The 16,085-nt window shown below is 33.4% G+C and overlaps 1 protein-coding gene and 1 long non-coding RNA gene across 6 annotated transcripts in view; one reads left to right on the top strand and one right to left on the bottom strand.

Moving 5' to 3' along the window:
• Positions 1-16,085, bottom strand: part of LOC106467480 — a 144,928-nt gene that overhangs the window by 99,549 nt on the left and 29,294 nt on the right. For 2 of the 5 annotated variants that reach the window (XM_022395675.1, XM_022395677.1), the window contains exon 1: positions 12,401-13,825. The exons of the other annotated variants lie outside the window; for them this stretch is intronic. In XM_022395675.1, coding sequence (XP_022251383.1) covers positions 12,401-12,447 — 47 coding nt within the window. In that variant the 5' untranslated portion in view covers positions 12,448-13,825. Of the gene's footprint in view, positions 1-12,400; positions 13,826-16,085 lie in introns of those variants that run through there. 5 annotated transcript variants of the gene reach the window in all.
• LOC111087783 overlaps positions 10,868-16,085 on the top strand; it is a 21,848-nt gene continuing 16,630 nt past the window's right edge. Inside the window, exon 1 of the long non-coding RNA XR_002612427.1 lies at positions 10,868-11,037. This is a non-coding gene — a long non-coding RNA (uncharacterized LOC111087783). The remainder of the gene's footprint in view (positions 11,038-16,085) is intronic.

Below are 16,085 nucleotides of genomic sequence, written 5' to 3' on the forward strand. Positions count from 1 at the left end.
AATGATGCTGAGAATGTAGCTTTATTGATATATACTGAATTTATTTCCAACGGGTAAACCTTAGTACTAGCTAGTATGGAGACTTGATGATGATGCTGTATTTAATTTAAAAAGTTATTAATTAATAAACGAAAACTTGTCTCGAAAAGATACGTCCAAAACCACCCTCTTTGAGAGTTTCCGGATTGAACTTACTTTTAATATTCAACCAAATGTAGTGAAAAGATACCTCTTGGCTCCTGAGGGACGTGTTAATATGTTGTTGTACAAAATGTCTACTAAGGTATATTTACATCCGCCTTTTGTTTGTATCTGTTGAAATGAAATACGTGCCCACGCGCATTTTAAAAACTGTTTTTATCTGTCCTATCATAATAGATGTATTTTCTGTTGGTTCGTATCCACAGTGGTGATACTGATCCCTACCTTAATAATTTGAACACCCTAAATTGGTACATACATTTAAAATGGTCAAAGAATTGTTAATGATCAAATATATATCTATGCAGAATGTGATGTTAAGTATCTGCCAGGATCTTGTAAGGCTTGCAATAATTAAGGCATGAAATCTATCAGGTATTTAATGGCGATTAAGGTTTTTCATTCAAATTAAACACATAATCCTTTAATTATTGTTGACATGCTAGCCGTGGTTGTTTGATTTTGAGTTTCTTATCATGGTTCTCCCATGTATTCAATTCAGTACTTTGTGGCAGTCAGACAAGCATTTTGTGCATTCTATACCATCCAAGCTGTTGTGTTTCTAGAGGTGTGACACACTGCTCCAACTTATTGCATAAATAGTGCATAATTCCTTGACCAAATAGAGGCAAGAACTTGTCCTGCAGTGCTGATATGTACCTTCTGGAATATAGGTGACTTGGAACTAATGCATAAGACGTTTTGCTACCATACCAAATGCCTACCCAAACTATGACTTCAAAACCTTTATTATGTAAGGAAGTTATATATACTAAGCCCAGCAAAAAAACAAATATAATGTTATAATATTTTCATAAATGATCAAATATTATGTCGTTTCATTACTTCATTTATTTGATGGAAGTGGCTTCGGTCTGTTGGAACTTCGCAAAAAAGCTACATGAGGGTTATCTGCGCCAGCCGTCCCTAAATTTGAAGTGATAAATTAGAGGAAAGGCAAATAATCAACAATATCTCCGCCAACTCTAGGATACTCTTATCAGATCGAATAGTAGGGCTTAACCGTCTCTCTTATAACGCAGATACGGCATCAAAGCGCGCAACGCTTTTTTTTTCCTGACAGAAACAGAAGGCGAACAATGGAACATCAGCTCCACAGCCCGGTACACAAACTACTGGGCCGCGCTCGGTTCACCAAAAAATGTTCGGTACCAATAATATTCAAAGACTTAAGACTGGGGTCTTAAAAATTCACACTAAATAAATTATCGCTATTAAATAAATTTTTAATGGGAAGTTGTAAGTGCTGATAGTGAGGTAAAATCGTTTTCACTAGGCAGGAAAATACAATAAGTAATAATGTGTGGCAAACTGAATTATTTCATTCATAATTATAATATATCCAATGTAAATATGTTGATCCTAATATCTAGTGTTATTGGTCACTGTCGAATTCATTCGAATTTAACAAAGTTTATGCTTTAGTATTTTAGGTTCTTTCTGAAACAACTGGAAATGTTTCTATGTAAAATAATGGGCTACAACGACTAGCAGTCCACTAACTTCGACCCATTGCACATAACATCGAATTAGAACACTTTTAGCAGCGACAATTGCCTGAACTCAGCTTGATATAGATTATTTTAAATAGTGGGGGATTCTTGCTTAATTATAGCACAGATTATGGTATGCACTGGTTTAAAGCTGATGGTAGAGGACTGCGTTGGTAAATGTGGTGTTCGGAATTATTCTAATGATATTCAATCCAACTGGGATTACGCGACTGTATCAGCCAAGGAAGAATACCTCAATTTTCTGTTCTTTGAACAATATGAAACTAGATTGTCAAATTATCTCTTAGAATAGTTCATGTGGGGTTTTATTTTGTTGCCAATACCATCTTAATCTGTAAATACTATTTATCAAATTAATGCTCCATAAACATAAAAAACCTCCTATTTTCCACGTACATTTAATTAGGATAATTAACATCAATAATTTCAATTGCATTTCCCCTCCTTTTCTCCAAAATCGATAAGGACGTGTTTTTTAAGACTTCCCTCAAGAAGAAAGAAGTCATACTTCATCCCATCCTTTGGTGTCTGAAAATAAAGATGGAAAATCAGTATAAATAATCTCTATATCTAGATCTAGGTTAGTAAACAAAAGACCGTCAGACAGGTGTCAACTAACGGTATTATAGTTTTCGAAATCTAATCAGGCCAATGGGTTATTGAAGATGACATTTACTCTCTGTTTAAATAACTATACTTGAAACGTTACTGGGGAGAAGTAATATATTTGACTACGTTGGTCAAATATGAATTTGAGATGCAACCGAGGCAGCCTTTTTCTTTAGTGATAAACGCAAAGCTACACAATGGGCTATCTGTGCTATGCCCACCCCGGGTATTGAAACCCGGTTTTTAGCGTTATAAGTCTTCAAACTTGTTGCTTAGCCACAAGAGGGTGGGGCAAAATTAATCATAGTTTCTGTTTTTATATTTAAAAAAAAATCCAAAACAGCTCCTGGATCTCAGATCCGGCAGAAGTTAAAGGATGCAGAGTACTTGATATGTTGATCTTAGTTTAACTAGCGAGTTCTGTATTGCATATAAATCTGTATATTTTTATTTGCTTTTAAATGCATTTTTAATCAATCAGGGTAGAGGCAGGTTTATTGTTAACTTTGGTATCTTTTTATATTACTATATCCTATGTATATTTGTATTGAATGTACTAGAAGTAAATTAGTTAATTAGATAAAATGAATGGGATAAATATAATTCCTGTTTGAAAGGAAATCAATGGCAATTTAATATTTAAAAAAATAATTTTGGTCTTTGAATGAAAATAACACCGAACGAATTTGTAAAGGTTCACAAACTACAATAATAATAATATTGACACATTACTTTTACAACCCATACAAGTTTTGCTATTTGAGTTACTAGCTTTAGTAATTATGGCTTTCCGAAATATATACTCAGCTATGGCCATGTGTAATAACTTCCTCTCAAGTGATTAAATTTTATCTTTCTATGAAACTGCTGTTCTCCTCTATCATGGGCTTCAACTTTGACATTTAAATTTAGACGATGAACACGAGCACGTGACCCATTCTATAATAGCTGGTTTTCAGCTTGTCATGACAAACAAGAGGAGCACTAATGGAACTGACTAGATTAAGGAAGCATGCATACAATATGCATAAAGGATTTTAAAAAGTGTAGTGACAAAAATAGAAAAACTAAATGGAAATGGGTTTAGCTGAATATATGTACATATAATTTTTTGCAAAAATACCTTACAAGTCAATATATATATATATATAACCTTAAAACGATACGTTTTATTATGACTCATTCCTATATTTAAGCTAGAATTCAATTTTAAGCTATAATTGTTGTCAACTGAATTTAGAACAAAACATTTTTTAAATATACAAGTATTAATTAAATATCAAGTCCAATAATGTCAAAACAGTTTCAAACGTGAAGATCGTAAAAATCGACAAAATATCAACTTCGATATTGAGTTCATACAGGTTCATTTTGTTGAAAACTTTCCACAATTTTTCAAATGTCGATTTTTTATTCAATAGTTAATAGATCAACACTAACAAATATTGCCAGAAATAATCATATCAATGTTATTCACGTTTTGTGTTGGTATATCTTTATTGGGGTACTTTCCTTTGCAAAAATTACGAGGTAAAAATATGATAATGGAATTGATTATTTTTTCTGGAGTGCTCTTTTTATTACAGTTTTAGTATTTCTGAACAACTGTAACAAATACACTCAATCACTACAATAAATATACTCGTAAGTCATGTGTCAGCACTCTTATATCTCGCTCTAGTGTCACTGCTAGTGGCTGTCTTCACTGTCTTCGTCCTCACTAATTTATCCTTCCTGATTTCACTGCATGGCCTCAGTTCGCTAGTGCTAGTAGTCGCAGCTGCCAGGTTTGCCCTTCATTCTCAATTCACATTGTCGCCTTTTGCCTCTGCCTAAGTCCTCATCTTAAAAAATAACAACTTTAGCTAATTGCCGACCCATACAAAGTTCTTTCCATCTGGTTAAAATGCAATGATCTAGATAACTTCCATTAAATTTCTCTGCTCCATAATTTCTGTCCAGCTCTTTATTCAGTTAAATCACCATTGAATTAAAATATATGCCCAGCTACTTCCATGATCATGTCAATGGTTTCCTTCTGATCATCTTCCTCCAAGTCTTGACTTATTGTAATTTGGGCCCGCCAACAATTAGGCTGCAAAGTATGACAGGATGAAACGAAAGTTACAGTAATTAGAAAATGTTGTCTCTAAGCGATGTCCTTCAGCTGCTGAAAAGGGTAATTGCCTCAAGATGTCTACAAAATGTCACTGTTATCCTATCTTCTTGAAGATAAGATCCTGCTCAAACAAACCCGGCACTCCTTTAAAATGCTCTCAGAAAATTTCATCATCTACCATACTTGATAGGGTGTTGGCAAGGATGAATACCTGTGGATTAACTATGACTGCTTATAAATGCTTCTTGGTTTTAACTAAACTATCGAGGCACTGTAACACTGAACCCCAACGAGTATCTATAAGATAATGAAGGGTTATCTTTTCTCTTCTTTCTCTTTTTGATTAATTGTTTCTACAAGTTTACTTATAGTTCCGAGTTTTTAGAAGTCTTTAAAGAATAGGTTCTTGGTATAAGCTAGACAGCCACAGATAATAAGGTGAGTGTATTTCTTTTAATGAAGTGTTTATGCGGCTCTCAAAAATACTTGACTTACATGTGACCTACTCATGGACCTACTTTTGGCCCACTATCTCTCTAGAATTACTGAATATTTTAGCCATATATCTAACAATAGTGAGATTCAGTTTTAATTTAAAGGCCTTCAGAAATACTGAATCCCTTCAAATTTAGTCAACCCAAGCAGGGTCAATAAGCCTAATTCAATTATCTTCTCCTTGACAAGACTTAGAACTAATTTTCACTCCTCACCCGAATGAGAAGAAACTTCAAAAGCAGGTCTTAGTTTATAAAGATCTTGCTTACAAAATTTATATTCAGTGAAAATAAGTGATGTGCAACTCGAATGAACAGCTTTTGCAACTATTATTGAGGTTAATATTATACAAAAGTGTTAACAATGCGTCTAGCAGTACGACTACTCTGGCGGCTGTCTTATTAGGAACGGTCCAAGTCGTTCAGAAGTCATATACCTGTTTTATGTTTCAGAAGTTCACGCAAAGCTACACAGTAGCTACCTGCCAAAGCCGTTCTTTATTTTGAACTGTAGATTAAAGGAAAGATAGTTAACAGCATCCACTGCCAACTCCTGTTAAATCAAACAAGAGTTGGCAATAGTTATTATATCGCGTGCGGAGTGCGTTTCTATGGCAACGGGTCACGAATATAAATATTCGAATTCAGTTCGGGCACGCTAACCATATGGCCATGGTTTCGTCCTTATGTGTCTGTAGTGGCAAACCTATGCAAGATGATTGGGCAGTAAAACCTGATGGTTCTGTACAATTTAATCATCTTCCTTCAAAAATGAAAATAAAAAATGTAAGAAAATATTTGTTATTCAGTTGTTTGTAATTACTTGACTCACTTGATGTTTTTTATTAGCATTCAGTCAAACCTACACACATAATAATACAATACTATATTATTATTACATTAATTTTATACATGAACAGAAAAAATACATACATACTATTTTTAACCTTGGATCTCGATCCGTAGCCCAGCAGGCTAATCAAATCACTACGCCAGTGTTTTTCAACCACCGGTCCGTCACAACCACTTTGCCGGTCTGTGGGATTTCACCAAAACAAAACTTGACAGAACATTCATATGTAAATCGTAATGGTGTTCATTATACTTGCATTTTAATTTACGAAGAACGCGAGCCGGACCGTGGTATCAAAAAGGTTAAAAACTGTGCACCAGGCCAACGTTCATGTTTTCAATTTGTCCATGCATAGGTGTAAGAGATACACTTAAGTATAACTGTAAATTGCTTTCCAATTTGAAAATACTGAAATCAAGTTAATGGAGAATTGAGGAATTCAAGATACTCGTAAAACAGAATGTATGTTCCAAACTTGGCTTAAAGTCGCTGATGGGATTGTGGGGATAACCAAAATAAATGTTTAAATACTTTCATACTGTGTTCAAAATGATCGTAGTACCGCATTTCAAATTTCAATAAAATTTCCTGAATAGTTGCCCCCCCTCCTCCCATTATGGTACAGCGGCATGTCTGCGGATTTAAAACGCTAGAAACCGGGTTTCGATACCCATGGTGGACAGAGCACAGATAGCCCATTGTGTAGCTTTGTGCTTAACTTCAAACAAACAAACCTAAATAGTTTTTTTTTAACATACTCACAGGGCTAAAAACTTTAAAAAAATTAATCAATCAGTGGAACTCTTCCCGTTTCTTAAAATTGATTTGGTCCATTTATTCCAAAATATATACGTGCAAATTAGAATATTTTATAAAGCTTTTCATATCTAAATTAGGTCATACGCATACCTAAACTGTTTATACCTAGTGCCACATCACATAGGTAAGATACGTAATTCAATAGATAACGAAGATACCGGTTAATTAGCACATTGAATATCTACACAGATCTTTGTTTTGTTTTGAACATCGCACAAAGCTACACGAAAGTTATCTGTGCTAGCCGTCCCTAATTTAGCAGCGTAAGGCGAGAGGGAAGGCAACTAGTCATCACCACCCACCGCTAACTCTTGGGCTACTATTTTACCAACGAATAGTGGGATTGATCGTGGCATTATAACGCCCCCACGGCTGAAAGGGCGAGCATGTTTGGTGGGACGGGGATTCGAACTCGCGACAGAAGTTCTTACATTTTGTCAAATGCTTCCCCATTCTAATAGTATTCTTGGCATAAATTTGTTTAAAAATTGTGCACTTGTTATCAGTTTGCACTTGTATTTTAATGTAGTTTTTAATGCTGATTTCAGAACTATAAATCAAACTTTGGAGAAACGAAAATAATTATTTTTATATATATCTATTATATTTTACTAGGTTAGGTCAGTTTATGTGAGGTTAGATCAAGTTAGACTAATTAGTAAATAATTACATATTTATTTAAATAAAAAATAAATTTCACAAAAAATTCTTAAATTATATTTCTGAAATATGCAGCAAATTGAAAGTACTTGGAATGTAATTAAGAGACGTAACAAGTTCGTTTGGCGTCGTAGGCATGAAAATGATGATCTCTTCAACCAAATATTTAAGAATATTTCTGAATTTTCACTTTGAATGTATTACATTATCACTAGATACCTTGTATTGTCTTGATATTTTGCAAATCTTTTAAATACTTAGGCATATATGTGATGTTAAAACTTACTTTGTTTGGTAAGCAAAATATTAAAAATATATTTCTTTTCATTTCTCCAAATTTTAATTTATATTTCTGGTAGAGGTAGCAATATTGCCCACATCAAAAACTGTATTCGTAACTGTCAAAGATGACTTACAGAATGCTACAATACTGCAAAATGATATTGACAATCTCACAGATATCAACTTGGAAAATATATCAGAGGGACAAATTAATACTGGTAGAATTTACGAATAAAAGAATTTTACATGCTGTCTCTGGTCTTTTGAGAAGGGAAATGCATCTCGTAAAAGACACCAACTTCTATATTCCAACTCACAACTGCTCACTGGAAAAAAAATGTCCCTCATGTTTCTGACAACCTGCATGACTTCATCACATGGTGTACCAATTCAAAGTCTTCCAGAGACGTCTACAGTTGTGTTGATGACAAGCAACATGTGCAAACCTGCAATTGGAATCTGGTGCAACAGCTACGTGTGTTTAAACCTGATTTGTGTAATCCAGTCGGGAATGGGTGGTATGTGGATGAAAATGGTAATATGAATTTGGATATGTAAGAGAATGAAACGGTTCCTGCACTAACAATCAATGGACATAAATTCAAAAATGCCAGCGTGTAACTGCAGTTTCTTTGTACAGAGTTGTGTGCCTACATTGGTCTCAAATTATCTGGTTGTTATAACTCTTTACGAACCATTGAATCATTGTTAGAAACTGAGAATGATGATGAAAACGGCACTCATTTAAGATTAGTAGAATGAACAATGATGCCGATTGATCTGCGTATTATGTGGTTATTGTGATAATATAATATAATCATATCAATTTCTTTTTTTTGGTAATATTTTAAATTAATCAAGCAGTTAGTTCAGTGCAAAAGCTTTCAAACGACAGAAAACTTTCATAGAATTTACTTCTGTTATTATTATTTAAGATCAAATTATAAATATATGTTTTGGGTATTATGATAGTGAAATGAAAGTTCGGCTTAAATTTTAACGATATTCGCTTAAATAAAAAATAAATTAAAATAATACCTTTGCTTGTTTTATACATTTTAATTTTAACCATTTCAATAATTCTTGGTAGCAATAGTAATACAGCAATAACAGTCTCTCTATATGTTGAGAACATAAATAAAAATGTAGGCTTAAATGACACCTAGACACTTTTTTTCTCACAACAACCTTTTCTGAATGGTTTGAGTGTAATCGATGACAACTATTAGTTTGCGAGTTACTCCCTTTTCTAAGCCCCTTTTTCAGATTTGTCACAGTGCTAACACCCCTGAAACTCACGTCTGTCGATTACAGTATAAACAATGATTATCGTAAATTCACAATAGTGTGAAGAGATTCTAAATGCTAATTTTCATCACTGATATTTCTTATAAAAAGAGTTGTCCTCAAACAAAATGAAACGGTACATAAAAAGCACGCAAGACGCTATGTTATTCGTGTTGTTCAACCCTCAAGTGTCCAAAGGAGATAATATATGTATTACAGGAATTCTTATTAAACTATCTGATATAGCACCAATCAAAAAATACATAAACACACACTTTAATTCATTAATTGAAAATTCATATCCATGGAATAAAATAATTCAGACAAATCTATAAAAACTTTAATACGATAGTATTTTTATTCTATTCATCTCGGTCATAACTATCAAAACACACATTTGACAATAACAACAAGAAACCTAAACCGCCTTTTTTTCTGGTTACTGAGAGCTGAAAACAGTTCTATACACAACTCTGTGGTTTTTGGTTGTCGTTATTTTTTAGCGCAAAGCTACACAATGGCCTATATGCGCTTTGTCCACCGCGAGGAATCAAGCCCTGGGTTTTAGCGTTGCAATTCCTAAGATTTACCGCTGGCCCAAGGTAAAAATATTTTGGAAACGGATGAATTAGTACAAGTATGAAACAAATAATTTTGAATATTCTGTAGAGATACATGATTATCTACGCTTAGTCTATACTTAACATTCCAAAGCTCTGCGACACTGCTGATTCATTACGACGCGATGAATGATTTAAAAACAATAACTATAATATTCATTAGTCCAAAAACAGACTTATTATTTTCATATACACTGACTACTTGCCGCGTCTTTGACATGTTTGTAGTATACACGATATGACAGTTTTGTACGTCATTAGTACTCATTACTAATGTTAAGAAACACCATTCATTACCGGCTAATGTGAGTTATAGTTTTTTTCAACAGAAAATAAAGGAAAGATGTATCGTAAGTCTGTCTAACTATATACACAAAAATATGCACAACGACACATGGTCAAATACACAAAAATATACACAACGACATGTGGTCAAATACACAAAAATATGCACAACGATACATGGTCAACTTTTGAGTAAAAACAATAAAAAGACGTAATATAAACTGACAACTTTAAGAAATAAAGTTATTTTTCCAGTGTATAATATAAAACTACATTTTTTGTGTCGGATGTTATGGCCATATCGTACTCGGATGACAAAGAGAAAACTCCAGTGTTTTAATATACAGCCGTATAAAGGGGATCTTAAAACAGCGTTTTACAGGGCGAAAGTCACTGCAGTAGTAAAACGTATAGGTCTGCATGTGATTTGAACCTTATAACGGGCAATTTTAGGAACATACAATATCATTACGAATACTTTCTTTTTTTTACATTTTACCCCTTCTTGTCTCAGTCACGAAGCATGTTCATTAAACTACACAATCCTATAAAAAATCCGAATGTTGAAGAGTAAGCTATGAGCAAACAGAATAGATACACCTACGCAGGAAAGAGATAATACGTCTCAATGATAAGCTATATATTTATAAGGAAGACAGACGTTGACTGTTACATCTTAACAGCATACAGCCAGCGTTTTATACAATGACAAAACTAGTGACCTTGAGAAAGAAAGCTCGTGCCGAGATTTTTACACCATGTTTGTCACGTCTTAACTATTTTAATTGTTTATTAAATGACAGGATGTTAGAACTGTATTTCATGGAATTAACAATTTTCAAATGGAAAACAACATAGTCATTTTAAAACTGTTTCGAGTAACTTAAACTAATTATGACCACTTTATAAAATAAAAAACAACATCGGAACATTTAAAAAAAACAAAGCTTGTAATTTGACAATCAGTGTTGGATCTTTTTATTGTATGCATGCGCACAATGAAGTGAAGGGCTTGGAAGATTCGAACCCTCCCCTGAGCCATAAAATATTAAAAAATATTCAAAAATATACAGTAGGCAAAATTACGTTTAGATGGCTTACTACTTATCTCTAATCTGAACAACCTTAAAACAATAAGAAAAACACGTATTATTGATATTCGCTCAGTAACCATTATAATATACAATTACAGCTTTGTTTCAATGTTTAAACTGTGAGTACTCTTTTGTTTGGCACACAAATCAAATTTACGCGTGTAAAGAGTAATACTGAGGTAAGTAAGTAATAACTTCTTATTTTGAATATTACTATAGTAATAGAACTAAACTTATTTTTATGTATTTCCAGTAAACCATTTTTTATAATAACGATAAAATATTACTTACAATAATAACATTCGTTTCTTTTTAATATTATTATTTGTAAAAAATCCAGAAGCTCTCTTCGAGCAATTATTATAAAATATTTTTGGTATAATCTTATATCATTAGGATTGGTTTAGTAAAACACAACTCTAAAAGTCGAATATTTAATATGATTAACTTTTTCCGTGTGAGATATTTTATGTATATATTATACATTAACTACATTTTATATAATAATATAAAATTAACGATTGAAATATATTTACAAATCATCTTGAAATATACGTCAAAAATACAAAATATGATCTCGTATTGTATTATACGATCCCTTTGAAAAAACTATAAGCACTTTAATCTATAACATACATATTTTCTTATAAGCTATATTCGTAGAGGCCTTTAAAGGCCTGAAAGTGAGGCCCCCTTAAAAAATCTTGATTGCGTGCTTGATTGTGTGTACCTGTTTTGATTAAAACTGTGTGCAACATTGCAAACTGGATGACGGATACTATTGTTGAATATTTATTATGGTTAAGAGTTCCGTGATCGGTAGGACTCACTTGTGAAAAAACAAAATGTTTAACAAAAATATCCTTGTCATAAATTATTTAAAATTGTGTCTGAACTACTCGGTACATATGTTAAGGTTCAGTTTTCACATTAGCTATGTAAATATTAGGTCTAAATGATAAAAAAAAAACTTATTCTAAAGTTATAATATGATGCTAAGTTACTTCTCACAGATACTGTACATTTTGTATTATTCTTAATTCATGTGTACATTTTTCTACAACTCTAGTTTTTCCTAAATCTCTAATCAATCAAACAAATTATATATACTGTTACAAAACCAAAGTTCACTATTTCCTTCTATTACAAGTTCCAAAAGTTATTTTGAAAACATTAAGTATAACATCAGGGAAAGTGTAACTATAGAAAAAAACAGAAAATCATTCGAATTTCTACTTCGTATGTATTTGTTTCAAATATAGAAGTTCAAATTAATATAAAATTAAGTACAATGGAAAATAGCGTGTATATTTACATTGAAAAAATACAACAATTTTCTTCGTATGGTTATTTCAGTACAACGTACTGCTTACGAAATTAAACAGCAAGCATTCACACCAGTCTTCACACTGAGAAAATACTAATATTACTAAAATTATTGACATTCTGGTACTAAAATATTATAAACAATAATAATAATAAAATCCCCAAACATTAAATTTATTGTGCTAGTCCTTAGAAAGTGGGCAACTAACGACTAACCTTTCAATCTGTGGCTGTCGGGCAAAGAAAAGTCCCATTGTAGACATGGTCTCCCCATTACCTTTGGCAGCTGGGACTAGAAGAATCAAGTCAAACCTACTCGCATTTATGTTGTAGAATGAAAGCTAGCAGGTAACCACAAATAGCAGATCATCAACTGCAACTAGCACTTTGTTCTCGTATCACTTTGTATTTATAATTCTTTAAATTTCCTGTAGAAAACAGCATACATAATGCACGGTATCGCACTCACGTATCACAATGAAAACAAAGGTAATATTGTCTGTTCGATTAACCTACATGTACATAAACATACGTACATTTAGCAACACGTGATGATGATTCTATAAGCATCTTTAAGATTAACAACTGGAACTTTAACACAATAGGTATTAACTGAAGTTTAACATGAAAATGACTATAAGTCGTCGAGGCGTTATTTCATACATGACGCCGTGTCCAGACAAATTGGTATATCTACAAAGTACTTTCGGAATTGGTCTGATAAATCGTCGTTACAAACTCTGTAATCATCAATTAATCCACTGTTCAAATACTTCTTCGACGCAGAATAAATCCCAGACACTTCTTATCTTGCTGAATAAAACACACACACTCAGTTGTCACATTCTTAAAATACTCCAAAACGGCGTAATCACCCAACTCAATTTTCTCCGTCACAACATGAAGTGAAACATGCAAAATGCCTTTTATTGTGCAGAAAAACTTAAAGCTCTATGTACTTTCTATTCTTCAGCCACAGAACTTTTTTCAATAAAAAACAAATAGATCAAAGAAACTTTACACAGTGAGATGGCATTACGTTAAAAAACATGTTTAATAACCAAAGCATTCAAATAATTTATTTGTTAAATAATGTTTCCGTGCAAGTTACTGTTTATGATATGGCTGAATGGTTACGAAAACAAAAACAGAGTTAAAAAAGCTCGCATAAACATATAGTTATCACTCCAGTCTTACTTGTAAGGGTTACATATACCAAGAAATCCCAGGAATATTGAGTTAAATGTGGTTAAAACAACGGCATTGGGTGTTCACCACATTATCATGCTTAATAGAAGCCAAAATTCATGGTCCACCATACGTGTTTATAAAATCCACAAAAAAAAAAAAGCTGGCATTAATTTCAAGCTAACACATTTCACGTGAACACTGCAAAAACTTAACAACGGATACGGTTTTTTCTTTTTTTTTTGCTAGCTGAACCGTACTTCTCTCAATTTATTCCGTGAAAGATCCTGTTCAACTTTCAACTTCCACACCTATACCATAACCCGTGATGAAAACTACACTACATGCAACTAACACAACCGTTCTGGAAGAAAGCCGGGAACACTGTGCACATGAGCCAGAACAGACAGACAGCGGATTTGATGTCACACCTGGATGTTACATGTGCAGCCATCCGCGCGATCTGGCTAAATGCCAGGTGCAAGAAACTGTAGTGGGCGTTTCACTTATATAGGTGTGGCATCTGACGTAAGTCTAAAGCGATACCCTTAAGAACAGTTACGGCCAAACAACTGTAGTAGACCATTTTCTTTCTTTTTTATTACGAATATTCCCTCTTCAACAGCATGAACATTTATAATATATTTCCGACTTTTTTAGAGATGACTACACAGAGGAACAAAATATTCACGAGAAAAACGCGTGTGCTTTCCATATGGTGAACTCTATGGTTTTTGTTTTTGTTGAATGATAAACTAAAAAGGAAACAATCTACACAGTAATGGTGACAATAACTGAGAATTATGTTTTAGGCACTCAAGCGTCTTAATATGAAATATGTGTAACATATTATTTCTCAGACAAAACACAGCCATATCACCTTAGCACGTGTATATCTAGTGAGGTACTTTTTGAAATGTTCTTACATAATAACTCTTGATATATATGTATCCAAAGATAGCTAAGAGGATCATAAGGTATAAAATATTGTGAAAAACAATACACAATTCTTCTGTTTTAGTGTCCACTATTTAAATGTTTACAGATTTACAACTTTCATGCTAAAGGTAAAATTTGCAAAAAGTGCGAAAACTACTTTCATTAATCAATTCTTTATATTTGGCAGGCTGCTGAGTGGCTCATACAACGGCTGTTTTTGTTTGTATTTTTCATGTACAAACTTTTAGCTCATAGCTCTTCATCTCTTAAGTGATTTGAGATCTAATTATAGTTTTTAGACTCAGGAGGTCAAACCTTTTCGACTGATGTATTTGACCACACCCAAGGTCTCATAGATTGTTTGTTTGTTATGGATTTCGCGCAATGCTACACGAGGGCTATCTGCGCTAGCCGTCCGTAATTTAGCAGTGTAAGACTAGAGGGAAGGCAGCTAGGCATCACCACCCACCGCCAACTCTTGTGCTACTCTTTTATCAAAGAATAGTGGGATTGACCGTCACATTATAAGGCCCCCACGGCTGAAAGGGCGAGCAAGTTTGGTGTGATGCGGATTGTGAGTCAAGCGCCCTAACCACCTGGCCATGCCGGGCAGGTCTCATAGATAAATTTACTCTAATTCTGCTTAAACGAATTTCAATTGCCACAGCTATTGAGGTTCCCTCTGGTTTTTAAAAGCAATGAATATTGATTTTTCGGATTATTCTACAATTATCTATACCACCAATGTCAGTTTAACTAACAAACACAATCTACTCCAGAAATACATACACGTGTATAAAAGAAAATTATTATACAAAAGTCAAAACGATGACATTAACAACCTTTTGTTACACGTTCTCCTATAACTTATACATAGTCAAAGGCGATGTATCGTCATCACTTACTCTTTTCAAATTACCGTTAAAATATTCTTATTTTAGGACACAACACAAAGTTCAAGACCACATATACCAGCATGTTTTGGTTGTTGAATTTTGAGCAAAGCTATCCCAAGCCTATCTGTGCTAGCAGTCCCTAATTTAGAAGTGATAAGACTAGATGGAAGGCGGCTAGTCAATACCACTACTGCCAACTCTTGGGCTACTTTAATTGAATAGTGGGACTGACCGTCACATTATAACGTACCCACAGCTGAAAGGGCGAGTATGTTCGATGATAGGATTCAAATCGAGACCCACAGATTACGAGTCAAGCGACCTTATCACCAGGCCAGCATACTTTGAAAATTAGCCTTTATCTGACTGACTAGATACATTATCAAACGTATTGAAAAAACGCACCTTGACAATGGCGTGTGTCTTATTTCACTTTTAAGGATCCGTTTTGATAGACAGTAGGCCTCTGTTAGAGTTGATAACACCTTGAACACCAACAGAAATACTTAGTCAAGTTTAATAGCGTACCTAGACTCAAATTCATCAACAGGCCAGTCAACGTGCCTGTTTACTTTTCTATCTAATGAATATAACAAGAGTATTAAAAATTATGAATTTTAAAATGAGGTAGGGATTCTGTTATAAAAAGTAGTGAAATAAGAGTATTAAAGAATTATGAATACTAATATGAAGTAGGGATCCTCCTATAAAACGTAATGAAACAAGGATTCAAACCACAATCACAAATTTATAAAATTTAATCGTTACTTTAGCCTACAGATAAGTGTATAAAGCTGCGAAAGTTGGGTAGTTAAATTTTTATTAAATTTGTTGATTTTGGTTTTTAATTTCTTTGTTTTCTATTACTTTTTTATTAG

The sequence above is a fragment of the Limulus polyphemus genome, unplaced genomic scaffold (genome assembly GCF_000517525.1).
Source record: "Limulus polyphemus unplaced genomic scaffold, Limulus_polyphemus-2.1.2 Scaffold2628, whole genome shotgun sequence".
Classification (NCBI taxonomy): Eukaryota; Metazoa; Arthropoda; class Merostomata; order Xiphosura; family Limulidae; genus Limulus; species Limulus polyphemus.